The sequence below is a fragment of the Sapajus apella genome, unplaced genomic scaffold (assembly GCF_009761245.1).
Source record: "Sapajus apella isolate SASKATOON/1434 unplaced genomic scaffold, GSC_monkey_1.0 scaffold7, whole genome shotgun sequence".
Lineage (NCBI taxonomy): Eukaryota > Metazoa > Chordata > Mammalia > Primates > Cebidae > Sapajus > Sapajus apella.
In genome coordinates, this window is record NW_022436947.1 from 257,642 (window position 1) to 271,491 (window position 13,850).

Consider the following 13,850-nt stretch of genomic DNA (forward strand, 5'->3'; position numbering starts at 1 on the left):
TTTTTTTTTTTTTTTTTTGAGATGGAGTCTCGCCCAGGCTGGTGTGCAGTGGGGTGATCTCAGCTCACTGCAACCTCCACCTCCCAGGTTCAATCAATTCTGTCTTAGGCTCCTGAGTAGCTGGGATTACAGGCTCCCACTACCACACCTGGCTAATTTTTTTGTTTTTGTTTTTTGGTAGAGACAGGGGTTTCACCATCTTGGCCAGGCCAGTCTTGAACTCCTGATCTCGTGATCTACCAGCCTCGACCTCCCAAAGTGCTGGTATTACAGGTGTGAGCCACCGCACCCGGCCTCTTTTCTCTTTTTTTTTTTTTTTAAAGTGTTCATCTTACTAGTATACTATGCTGCCTGAACCCCTGCTTTCTGGCTTCTGATCCTTCCTTATCCGGGGATGTGGGAGGAAGAGAGAGCGCAGGAGTGCTAGCAGTGTGAGAGGGAGTGCTTGTAACTTTTTTTTTTTTTTGGTGGAGGGAAAGCAGTCCTTTCCTGCCCATAAACGTGTTTGTCTCTTTTGTCATCTATCCTAGTCCTAAATGGCACTTTGCATCCTGATAGACCTTGTAGCATAAAATTCTCTGATAGACCTTGTAGCATGTAATTTTATTTTATATATATCTTAAAAGTAGGATATGTAGTGAATCAATGCTACTGAGCTTCCCAGGGCCTCAAGGGTTAGCACTAGGACAGGGTCCTCAGAATGCCTGATGTACGTACCCCTTGTGTGATGGTTCCCGTGGAGTGAGGCCCACAGTGAGCTGGAGGCATCACTGGTCCAGCACCTTCCCCTCTCTACTGCTGAGGCAGATCTGCTGTTTGTTCCTATTTAATATTGGCCCACCCAGACTTGTGCCCCTCCTTTGCCTGTGTTGCCAAAAGCAGTAAAGTGAATATTGACTCCTTTACCAAAATTGGGGCATATTGTAGAAGTTCTTACCTAGGTGTGATTTTTCTGCAGTTTATTTTCTCTCGCTGGCCTGCCTGCTTAGCAGCTTCCCCATATCTTTCCCACCTGTCCTCAGTTTCCACTCCTGGAAGATCCTTCCTCCCCACCCCATGCCCACCCCAACCCTCCCACCACCTCCCTGTCACTTACTGCCCAGGCCATGGCATTTTGTGCATTTTCCCACATCATGTGGGTAACTGTTGGCCTGTGTCCAAATCAGTGTGTGCATGAGAGAGGGAGAGCATCAATGAGGGAGGAGAGAGTTCATAGCTGTGGTACATGTAAGAGGGAAAAGGAGAGGAGTGGATTCTTGTTAGTGTGTGTGTGTGTATGTATGTGAGCGGGCATGTATGCAGTGATTCTCTGACTAAGGCGTGGGAATACGAGAGTAATCCTTTTGCACCTTTGGATACAAGTTTTGGAAAGCTGGGTTGGGCATCTGTGGGAAGAATCAGAGAAAGTTAGAGTCTTAAAGCTTATTTCCATCAGACTCATGAATTGAAAATTATGGTTGCTGAGTCTACAAATGACTTAAGAACCAGGGTCTTCAGGTTCAAAGTGAGGCTTACACATACACTCAGTCTTTATCCGGAGCAGGGAGCCCTAGGATGGTGGTGCTGATCATCTGAGCCACAAAGCTGCTATTGAAACCAGCGCCAGATGCTACTCTGCAAGCTGGGTGGAAGACGTTGGCAGTTTCATTTTGTTCATCCTCATGATTTAGAGCCTTGGTTTTAATTTTACTTTTGTTATTTGGGTTTCTAGTACAGTTTTCCTTGTCTGCTTAAAGGAAAGGATATTGTCACACTTGGGGAACACCCCTCCCCCAGGATGGTGGCAAGAGCGGTATCACTGTGTGACTGAGGACTTGTGTGTGGGCAGGATGGAGGCTGATGAAGCTTTGGACATACAATGTCTGGACATCTGTGCATCTGCCTCATTAGACTGTTTATGATATTCACTTTACACTGCTGCACTTAGAGTTTTATTGTGGATGTCTGGGAGAAATTCCTGTGCTCCGTTTGTATTGGGGCAGCTTGCAAGAAGAGGGGTGGGGTGAGGGGCAGATCACCTGCTGAGGTTTTCAAGATCTTTCTCCTTTTCTTCTTGGGAATGAATTTCTACCTGTGCTTCCCTCAGCCTCTAGCCAGTGCTGAAATTACATCTAAACACCTATTTCACTTACTGTACCTAAGTGCTTCTATGTTTATGTCAAATGGGTGTATTTAAAAATCACACTAATTTTAATCTCTGTAGATTCCCTGTTTGGTACATGAAATATAAGCATTTTTTAAAAAAACAATAGAGACGATGGATGCCCAGTGAGATTAGGGCAAGGTCTGGTGTCTGAGGCACAACTTGGAGCGCTGCCCGGGTCATCTGACTCGTGGCAAATAATAAATAGCTCCAGCAATGGGTGGGAAAGTGACAAAGTAAAATGCAAATGGAAAATTTGGAGGACAATTTTAAGATGCGAGGAGCAATCCTAAGAATGGACAGCTCAAATGCAGGCAAAGACAAAGCCAGTTCTAATATCCGGCAAGAAAGTCTCACAGGAGGAGAAACTCTGTCATGTCACCATCCTTCCCCTGTATTTCCACCAGATGCCAGTGGAATACAATTGTGGTTAATTTGCTTTAATCCCACCCTGGAAGAATCTTTCCCAGGCTGTTGGTGATTCACCTGCTTGTGGTTTTCAGGGAGAAGTCAGTTTGTGGCCATCTGCTATAAAGTCAGTTTCTCTTGGAAATTGAGGAGGGGAATATAAGAATGGTAACTAATACCCACCACCTTCTGAGTGCCTGCTGTGTGCCAAGGACTGGGCCAGGTGTTTCAACCAGCTGCCTCTGATCCTCCCAACAGGCTTCACCATAATCATGAGAAAAACAGGTGCACAGAGGCATTAAGTTGTTCAACGTCAGGGCCAGAACCCAAGTCTACCTGCACCAGTGCCTGCACCTCTTACCTGTACCACACCACCATTCAGTGGAGAGTGATATGGGATCTGTGAAATGGAAGGTCTTTCTTTGTAAAGTGAATGCATTGGAATTCAGTCATGGATTGAAAGGTAGCTGACTTTAAATAACCAGGATTAGCTTCTTCCTGACTCAGGATTCTTTATCTAGATGCTTTTCTCTTTGCTTTGGATGTGCCCTCAACCTAGGTGGTTTTAAGCCTGTTTCAAACCATGTAAGACCCAAAGTCAACTCACATGGGTTATTTACTTTTCTGGTGTTGGGGTCTGAACCAAATACTCTTTGGAGGAGGTTTCCATCTGTGGGATCTGGTGGCCCCTTCAGGCGGTTACATAAAGGGAATGTGGGCCGGGCGCGGTGGCTCAAGCCTGTAATCCCAGCACTTTGGGAGGCTGAGGCGGGTGGATCACGAGGTCAAGAGATCGAGACCATACTGGTCAACATGGTGAAACCCCGTCTCTACTAAAAATACAAAAAATTAGCTGGGCATGGTGGCGCATGCCTGTAATCCCAGCTACTCAGGAGGCTGAGGCAGGAGAATTGCCTGAACCCAGGAGGCGGAGGTTGCGGTGAGCCGAGATCGCGCCATTGTACTCCAGCCTGGGTAACAAAAACAAAACCCCGTTAAAAAAAAAAAAAAAAAAAAGAAAAAAAAAAAAAAAAAAAAGGGAATGTGGTGTTGGGACCTAGAATACGCTTGGATTCATGCCTTCATTCCTGAAACGATTTGTTTTGACTTCCTGATTAGAATCAGGGCATATGTATACACGGATGGGAAGATGCTCATGGAAAGAGTAAAACCCCAGGCATGTGCTGGGGCAGAATTGCACTCCTGAGGTCAGAGGAGCTGGAAGAGGATCTCCAGCTGAGGCAGTCTCTGCTTAGGAAATGAAGAGCTCAAGAGGAAGTTCTTGCTCTAGAGTCACCTCACAGAGGAGGAAGAAAATTTCACATATTTCCTATTAAAAAGAAATTGTTTTGGTTCAACATCATAGCTTTCTCTATTTTAAATATTTGGAGGTGAACTTTCTAGCAGGCAGCAGTCATAGCAGTTAATGTCCATTCTCCCTAGGAAATAGTGATGAATTTTAAGACATCTGGGGGTTTGGTCATTTCTCATTTAAACAGAACTAGTTTTGGAAGACAGAGGCAGTAGTCAGCATAGATAGGACACCCTGTATCTGGCCTAGCCCATGGGCTTATAAAACCCCAGCTGTGGGAGGCCCTGGTGCACAGAGCTGTCAGGCTGACCTTCAGAGCTGTGGAGTAGCAGGGTTCAGACTGTCTGTACATCCTCATCAGCACTGGCGTCTGGCCTTCCCAGGGTAACCAAGCTGCCAGCTTCATAGTCTGTTAGTCCAAGTTCCTTTAAATGCAGATGTATTTGCCTTTGCATGAGCTCAGCACCTGGCAGGCGACTGTGCTACCAAGTTATGCTCCACCAATATTTGTTGAATGACCGGCTGAATGTACACAATGCAGATTGCCGCATTTGTGCCTCTCTTGGTGGTGTGAATCCCTCCTCAGAAGCTGTCTTTGCAGTAGAGGCTAGGAAGTGCCTATAGGTACCTGTAATAGGCCCAAGGCATGGCCCAAGGTGAGAAAGGACACAGAGATGGAGGGAGAGAAAGTTAGGGGAGAAAAAGGCACTTGTCAGGGGCGACTCCTCTCTCTGATGGACTAGCCATGAAATGACCCTTTTTGTTGAATCTTCTCAGCTCCCTAGCTGAGTTTTTAATACGGTGAGGATGTTCGGAAAACCTAAAAAGCTTGGAGTGTGAAGACTGAGCCTGGGATAAGTAGCATTCAGGATGAGGGTTTTTTTTTTTTTCTGGTATTAAATGGCATCCCATAAGGATTACTAATTATGCAAAATCACTTTCCATTAAGCCTCTACAAGTTCCATATGTAGGCTGGTTTTCATTTGTAATGTAGGATAGCCTCAAGCCCTGATAGCCCTTCACTCCCTATTATCTGTGGTACATTGCCTCAATTATTTTTGGCTTTTGCAAAGTTCCTTATGCTTGCCTTATGTGTTTTCACATTTCTATTATTTCAGTTACTTTGCCCAGTTCTCATGTTGAAATGTTATGAAAAGTTATAATAGTACAGTGAAAACCCGTCTGTCTTTCACTTAGAGACCCCGTTTATTGACATTTTGCACCATTTGCTTTATTCACAAATTTTTCTCCTGTTTTATCTTTTAGAAGTTTTATAATTCTGCATTTTACATTTTGGTTTACTATCCATATTTTTAAAAATTACTGTTGTTTTAGAGACAGGGTCTCACTCTGTTAACCGGGTTGGTATGCAGTGGAGTGAGCATAGCCTCTTGTAGCTTTGAACTCCTGGGCTCAAGTGATCCTCCTGCCCCAGCCTCCAAAGTAGCTAGGACTACAGGCACACACCACCATGCCTGGCTAATTTTTTTTATTTTTTTGTAGAGACAAGGTCTTGCTATGTTACTTAGGCTAGCTACTATCCATATTGAATACATTTCTGTGAAAGGGGTATAGCAGGTGTCTACTTTCATTCTTTTGCATGTAGATGTCCACTTGTTTCAGCACCATTTATTGTAAAGACTATCTTTTCTCCGTTGCCTTTGTTCCTTTGGTAAAGATTACTTGATTAATTTCTGTTGAACTGTTTCAAGGCTCTCTATTCTGTTCCATTAATCTATTTGTCTGATATTTCACCAATATGTACTCTCTTGATTAATTTTATAGTAAGTCTCGAAGTTGGGTGCACTCTTTGTCTTCTAATTTTATTGTTCTTCAGTAGTATTATGTTGGCTATTTTAGGTCTTTTACCTTTCCATGTAAGCTTTGGAATTAACTTGTCAATATCCACAAAATAATTTGCTGGGATTTTGATTGGGATTGCATTGAGTCTATTGCATAGAATGTGAATGTGAAATTCCCTGTGCTCAAATTGCTCTCAAGTACATCTGTTGCATTGACACAAATCCAGTAAGTGATAAAAGTAGAACTGACTATATACAGATATGGATATGCCTTTTTTTTCCTGAACCATTTGAAAGTAAGTCACAGATATGATAATATGTCACTCCTAAGTGTTTGAGGATAAACCTTCTAAGAATAAGAACATTTTCCTACATAGCTACATATTATTACTATTTGGAAGGTAATTAACACTAATTTATCATTTTTTTTTTAACACATGCGTTTCCTTAATCTGGTTTTTAAAAAAATACCCATTCTGTCCTGTATAAGGCATGATATTATGTTAAGATGTGAAGACAAGCAAAATTCCCACCTTGTAAAAGTTCACAGACTCCTGGGGAGACAGACATCGAAGACATGATTATGATAGATAGAGATAAGGGCCATAGTAGCTATACCTACTTTCCTTTCATTCAAGGAGAGTGTCAGCAGGAGTGTGCTTCCCATGGGATAAAGATGCCTCTCCCCAAAGTGGTGTTCTGGAGCCTGTGCCCTGTTCCTGATTTGTCAGCCACTGATGAACCTTTCCAGATGGGCTTGTGCCTACCTAGAAGTGAAGGATGTAACTAACAGTATGTCATTCGCGCTCTCTGTTTCTTTCTGTTTCTGTGCAGTTGGAATTTGCCAGGCACAGAGGAGCAAGGAAGAGGGTTTGAGAGCCAGGCTAAGGAATAGGGACTTTATCTTCTAGGTCAGCTGTACTAAGTAGGACGTAGGTTGGACATGAACACCAGAGAGCCAAATCAACAGTGGTGTAATCAAGATAGGAGTTTATTTCTTTTTCATGTGCCAGTCAGGTAATAGCAGCCTAGAGCTAGAACACTGGCTCAGATCTCCAGGGTCATCCAGGGAGGGACCTAGGCCCACGTCGGCCTGTGGCTTCAGCATCCCCTCTGTGATACGTCACCACATCCACATTCCATGCTGCAGGGTGGAGGAAGGGTAGAGTGCTCCTTGCCTTTCAGGCACATTCTGGAAGCAGTGCCCTTCGCTTCTGTCCACATGACACTGACCAGAATTTACTCATGAAGATACTGAGAAACATAGCCTTCATTTGGAAGGCCATGCACCAAACTAAACCTAGCAGGTTCTGGTTCATATAAGAAGGGAAGAGTGGATTCTGAAGGACAGCTTGCATACCTGACATATCCTTATTTCTTTTTAAAAAAGAAATATTGGTATAGATCTTTTTTTAAAAAAAAATAGGTCTATATCTTCTTTATATTTATCTTCTATAAAATTAGTCTCTTAAGATGCTCCTTTAAAAATGATTTAAGATATTCCTTTAAAAAAGATAACTTGGGGAAACATTAAGCACTGAATTGATCTCATAGAGATTCACAATGCGGAGTGGCATATTAAAGGCTCTGAGAAGTTCTGCAGTAAAGGAATGTGTCTAGCTTTGTTTAAACTAAGTTAATTTGGCCAAAAAAACCACACATTTCACAAAATTTTGTTTTCTTGTTTGCAGAAGCCCTCTTAGCATGAGCTTGGGAAATACTACTTTGGGAATCATTAAAAGTTCCTTAGTATGTCGTGATGCAAACATTTTTAAAGCAATTCTGTTCCTAGGAAAGTAGCCAGTAGAAATGTGCATACTGTGTTAGAGTTCAATCAGAGAAACAGAAAAACTAGGAGATATATAAAGGAATTTCTTACAGGGATTTGATTTTATGCAACTGTGGGAGCTGTTAGACAATCTATATAAGGCTGTTGTCTTTGTGTGATGTTGGAGCTTGAAGTCTTCTGGGCAGACGGTTATGAAGGAAGAGAGTAAATTTGTGAAGAGGAAGAGGTGGAAGAGGAAGAATAAGAAGCTGTAACTTATGAGGTTAGTTGGGAACTTGGCTGAGGCTGTTACTGTCTCCAGCTTTGAATATGTGGGTGTCCTAAGGAGAAGCTGAGGCCCTTGATTATGGAACTAAACACATACCTGGCTTAGGAGTCAGAGAAGCTGAAGGAGGATCAAGGGATGATGGCTCCAGCATCACCAGGACTGGCTGCTGCCTCTCACCACTGTGGTAAGCTTGCAGAGAAGCAACTATGCAGTGGATCTTCCGCACCGACCTTACAAACATAACATGGCTGCTGATTCACTTCTAAATCTCAGCTGGAAACATACAAGGAAGGGAATTCTGAGGAGGATAGTTCAGCCCGCCCAGGTTAGTGCATTACAAAGCCACTGTATGCTATTTCAGCAGATGGCAAATACAGGATTGTTTACAGCAGTGCTAGTTGCTATAACTTCAAATTGGAAGTAACTTAAATGTACATCAGTTAAGCAGGTAAACTGCTACATGCATATGATAAAGTAATAGATGAACAAACTATTGCTACACATAGTAGCATGGATGACATAAAAGATGTAAGAGAATACGAGCTATGATTACATTTGTAGAAACTCAGAAGAGGCTTAGCTAATTCATGGTTTCGGAAATCAGAATAATAGTTACTCATGAGAGAGGGTTAATGACTTGGAGGCACTATGAGGGAGGTTTCTGATGTACAAATAATGTTCTTTCAGCTTCTTGATCTGGGTGCTAGTTATACAAATATGTTTACTTTGGGGAAATTCATTGAGTTATACTTTGTGTATTTTTCTTCTTTTTAAATTTTAAGTTCCAGGATACACGTGCAGGATGTGCAGGTTTGTTACATAGGTAAACATGTGCTATGGTGGTTTGCTGCACCTATGAACCCATCACCTAGGTATTAAGCCCTGCATGCTTTAGCTATGTATTCTGATGCTCTCCCTCCCCCTTATCTTCCAAAAGGCCCTAGTGTGTGTTTTTCCCTTCCCTGTGTCCATGTGTCCTCATTGTTCACCTCCCACTTAGGAGTGAGAACATGCAGTGTTTGGTTTTCTGTTCCCATGTTAGTTTGCTGAGGATAATGGCTTCCAGCTCCATCCGTGTCCCTGCAAAGGACATGATCTTGTTCCTTTTAATGGCTGCGTAGTATTCCACAGTGTATGTGTACCACATTTTCTTTATCCAGTCTACCATTGATAGGCATCTGGGATGATTTCATATCTTTGCTATTGTGAATAGGGCTGCAGTAAACATCTTTGTGCACTTTTCTATACTTGTGCTATACTTCAGTACAACACTTAGGTAAATAAAGTTTTGAGACATTGAGTAGTCATGGGCAGGCTGGGCTGGAGGAAAGGAGCTAAGTTTGAGCTAGCTGAACCCAGTAACGTGGCGTGTGGGTAAGCAAGGCAGTAAGTATTAGAAGAAGCAGGTTAGTTGAGTATGAGGAGGACAGAGCCTATCGAGGGTCATTGTAGCTCTGTCCCAGACTGTCCCTTTCCTCTGCTGACCATCTACTGCCACTGTAAAGGGTTAGGAGCCTGTGCACAGAGGCCCAAGCAGGGGCTCTTATCTCTGGCATGCATCAGCATAATCACCTTGAGGCAGGGCAGGGAAGATGGTGATTCTGTAGACCTAGGGTAGCCCCTGGCACCTTTTAAAGCTCCCTAGTTGTCCTGATGCATTCCACAGGAAACAAAACCACTGGACTGTAGAGGTAATAAACATGGATGGCAGATGGGAAATAATAGGAAAGTGTGGGGGAACCTGGTGCTTAAAAAGCTCATCTTTTCCCCAAGGTCACTTCTCTCAGTTTCTGATTGCTTTTTCTTATCTTTGACCCAGACAACATAACATTATTCTACCCTTTCTGTTTTATGAAGTCTTTTTTTTTTAATTTCTTTTTTTTTCCAATGTATATTTTATTGCACTTTAGGTTCTGGGGTACATGTGCAGAACATGCAGGATTGTTGCATAGGTACATACATGGCAATGTGATTTGCTGCCTCCATCTCCCCTATCACGTATATCTGGCATTTCTCCCCATGTTATCCCTTCCCAACTTCCTACCCTCCCCCACCCCGCTGTCCTGCTGCTAGCCCCCCGCAACAGACACCAGTGTGTGATGCTCCCCTCCCTGTGTCCATGTGTTCTCATTGTTCAACACCCACCTATGAGTGAGAACATGTGGTGTTTGATTTTCTGTTCTTGTGTAAGTTTGCTGAGAATGATGGTTTCCAGATTCATCCATGTCCCTACAAAGGACACGAACTCATCGTTTTTTATGGCTACATATTATTCCATGGCATATATGTGCCACATTTTCCTTGTCCAGTCTATCATCGATAGGCATTTGGGTTGGTTCCAGTTCTTTGCTATTGTAAACAGTGCTGCAATGAACATATGTGTGGATGTGTCTTTATAATAGAATGATTTATAATCCTTTGGATATATACCCAGTAATGGGATTGCTGAGTCAAATGGAATTTCTATTTCTAGGTCCTTGAGGAATTGCCAAAATAGTTGAACTAATTTACACTCCCACCAACAGTGTAAAAGTGTTCCTATTTCTCCACATCCTCTCCAGCATCTGTTGTCTCCAGATTTTTTTAATGATCGCCATTCTAACTCGCGTGAGATGGTATCTCAATGTAGTTTTGATTTGCATTTCTCTAATGACCAGTGATGATGAGCATTTTTTCATGTTTGTTGGCCTCATATATGTCTTCCTTTGCAAAGTGTCTGTTCATGTCCTTCACCCACTCTTGAATGGGCTTGTTTGTTTGTTTTTTCTTGTAAATCTATTTTAGTTCTTTATAGATTCTGGATATTAGCCCTTTGTCAGAAGGGTAGATTGCAAAAATTTTTTCCCATTCTGTTGGTTGCTGGCTCACTCTAATGATTGTTTCTTTTGCTGTGCAGCAGCTCTGGAGTTTAATTAGATCCCATTTGTTTATTTTGGCTTTTGTTGCCAATGCTTTTGGTGTTTTGGTCATGAAGTCTTTGCCTATGCCTATGTCCTGAATGGTTTTGCCTAGGTTTTCTTCTAAGATTTTTATGGTGTTAGGTCTTATGTTTAAGTCTTTAATCCATCTGGAGTTAATTTTAGTGTAAGGTGTCAGGAAGGGGTCCAGTTTCTGCTTTCTGCACATGGCTAGCCAGTTTTCCCAACACCATTTATTAAACAGGGAATCCTTTCCCCATTGCTTGTTTTTGTCACATTTGTCAAAGACCAGATGGTTGTAGATGTGTGGCGTTGTCTCCAAGGCCTCTGTTCTATTCCGTTGGTCTATATCTCTGTTTTGGTACCAGTACCATGCTGTTTTGATTACTGTAGACTTGTAGTATAGTTTGAAGTCAGGCAGCCTGATGCCTTCAGCTTTGTTACTTTTGCTTAGAATTGACTTGGCTATGTGGGTTCTCTTTTGGTTCCATATGAAGTTGAAGGTAGTTTTTTCCAGTTTTCTGAAGAGGGTCATAGGTAGCTTGATGGAAAGTGTTGAATCTATAAATTACTTTGGGCAGTATGGCCATTTTCACAATATTGATTCTTCCTAACCATGAGCATGGAATGTTTTTCCATCTGTTTATGTCCTCTCTTATTTCCTTGAGCAGTGGTTTATAGTTCTCCTTGAAAAGGTCCTTTACATCCTTTGTTAGTTGTATTCCTAGGTATTTTATTCTCTTTGCAGCAATTGTGAATGGCAGTTCGTTCTTGATTTGGCTCTCTTTAAGTCTGTTATTGGTGTATAGGAATGCTTGTGATTTCTGCACATTGATTTTGTATCCTGAGACTTTGCTGAAGTGCTTATCAGTTTCAGGAGATTTTGGGCTGAGACGATGGGGTCTTCTAAATATACAATCATGGCATCTACAAATAGAGACAATTTGACTTCTCCTTTCCTAATTGAATACCCTTTATTTCTTTTTCTTGCCTGATTGCTCTGGCTAGAACTTCCAATGCTATGTTGAATAGGAGTGGTGAGAGAGGACAACCTAGTCTAGTGCCAGATTTCGAAGGGAATGCTTCCAGTTTTTGCCCATTCAGTATGATATTGGCTGTGGGTTTGTTGTAAATAGCTTTTATTATTTTGAGGTATGTTCCATGGATACCTAGTTTATTGAGTTTACTGAGAGTTATTAGCATAAAGTGCTGTTGAATTTTGTCAAAGGCCTTCTCTGCATCTGTTGAGATAATCTTAATTCCTTTTTCATGCTTTTCACTTCAGTGAATCGACTAAATGATCGGAATCATGATTCCTCTTTTGAAAATAAACTATTTGAAAGTGTCTTGGGCTATCGAATGTGGGATTGGCCAATGCTCTGTGATATCTACCGTGTCCTGAGACTAGATTGTATATTCCTTGATGCTCTGAACAATCATCTGAAAGCATTGTTGGCTGGGATTATTGATGGTTTTTCTAATGCCTAGCAAATTAGGATTTGTAGTGTTAATAAGAAGTTTGTTCTGAAATGAAATCTCACAGGTAGCTTAGTGTTTTGCTTTAAACCCTTTTGAATAGGCATGAAAACAACAGGGAGCATTCTATAGTGTTCTCTCAAGACTCTGGATAACACTGCTTTTGTGTAGTTCCCTGATTCCCACAGCCTGAGTCATGCTTGTCAGTGCATTTAAAATCCCACCTTGGCCAGGCCCTGTGGCTCACACCTGTAATCCCAGCACTTCGGGAGGCTGAGGCAGGCGGATCACCTGAGGTCAGGAGTTTGAGACTAGCCTGTAACATGGTGAAACCCCGTATCTACTAAAAATACAAATTTAGCTGGGCGTGGTGGCGGGCTCCTATAGTCCCAGTGCTTGGGAGGCTGAGGCAGGAGAATCGCTTAAACCCCGGAGGTGGAGGTTCCAGTATGCCAAAATCGTGACACTGTACTCCAGCCTGAGTGACAAAGTGAGACTCCCTCTCAAAAAAAACCCTCACCTTTTCCTCTGTCATAACGTTGATCCACCTGAACTGTAACAACTGATCTCTAGCCCTCCTCATCTGTCTCTGGAATCTAATCTCACTGCGGTCAGGAGCTTTGCATCTCCAGCATCTAGCTCAGGAGAAACAGAATAATTAATGATGAGTTAATGAGTCCCCAAATTCTGGAAGCAAATATCATTGGCCCTTGAAAAAGGATTTTACTTAGAGAGAGAGAGAGAGGAGAGAGAGAGGGAGGGAAATAGAGTGACATTAATCAGAGAGGTAGGAAAAGCACCAAAATAGTATTCTGTCATGGAAATCTAGGAAAAAGAGGAGAAATGTTTGAGGGATTAGCAAATGCTACCCAGAGGTAAATGAGAATGAGAATTTAAAAAATGTTTTGGGATTTTTCCCAGTCATTAGTGGCTATAGATAGAATCAAGATCTCAAGGGATTAAGGAGAGAACGTAAGATACGGAAATGAGGGCAGAAGGTTAAAAAAATATGCACAGAAGTGAGGCCACGAAAGGCAGATTTGGAAGTGTTTGAGCAGAATGATAGAAAGGCAGTGTCTTCATGAGAGAGGAGAACAGTGTTCATTTGAGGGCAGAGATGGGAGATTCCTTCAGTGTCCACCTCTGGGTCCTCTGGTGTCTAAGCCATTTTCTTTGAATGATGTTGTTTCTTTTAACTCGTATCTTCCTTTTCCTGCAGGAAACATGGTAGAATGGTGCTTACCTCAAGATATTGACCTTGAAGGTGTTGAGTTCAAGTCTATGGCTAGTGGGTCCCATAAAATCCAGTCTGATTTCATGTAAGTACTTCCGAACTGGAGTCTTCTTTGTACCATTCCCCCCACCTCCACACTTTCCCCAAAGCAGAGGGGCTCCTGTTAGGAGGTGTTCATATGCTATGTATAAATACCTTGAAAATACGTGGATAGTTTTGTGTTTACATCATTTTTCTAGCGAGATGTCTAGCTTTCATCATGTTCTCAACAGGCTTCATAACCTAAAAATCTTAGGAATCCCTACCCGTGGAGGTTCTCTCACTTTCTCAGAAATTACATGGACCTCACTTGAGGTTTGGTTTTAATGAAAGTGTGCAGTTTCAGCCCCGTGTGAGTTAACCGAGGACATCTATGTGCTCAACCTTGAAATTCCAGCTTTAAGTAAGGCTATTTTTTAGTCCTGTGCAGTGGGGTATTGGAGAGTTTTGTGAGAAGGAAC

The 13,850-nt window shown here is 42.3% G+C and overlaps 1 protein-coding gene across 2 annotated transcripts in view; it reads left to right on the forward strand.

Annotated features, from left to right (window-relative positions):
* The window catches only part of DENND11 (DENN domain containing 11), a 45,389-nt gene that overhangs the window by 6,314 nt on the left and 25,225 nt on the right, over nucleotides 1-13,850 (forward strand). The window contains exons 1-2 of one of the 2 annotated variants that reach the window (XM_032275627.1): nucleotides 3,605-6,457; nucleotides 13,336-13,435. In XM_032275627.1, coding sequence (XP_032131518.1) covers nucleotides 6,403-6,457; nucleotides 13,336-13,435 — 155 coding nt within the window. In that variant the 5' untranslated portion in view covers nucleotides 3,605-6,402. Of the gene's footprint in view, nucleotides 1-3,604; nucleotides 6,458-13,335; nucleotides 13,436-13,850 lie in introns of those variants that run through there. The other variant, XM_032275626.1, reaches the window with a different exon arrangement.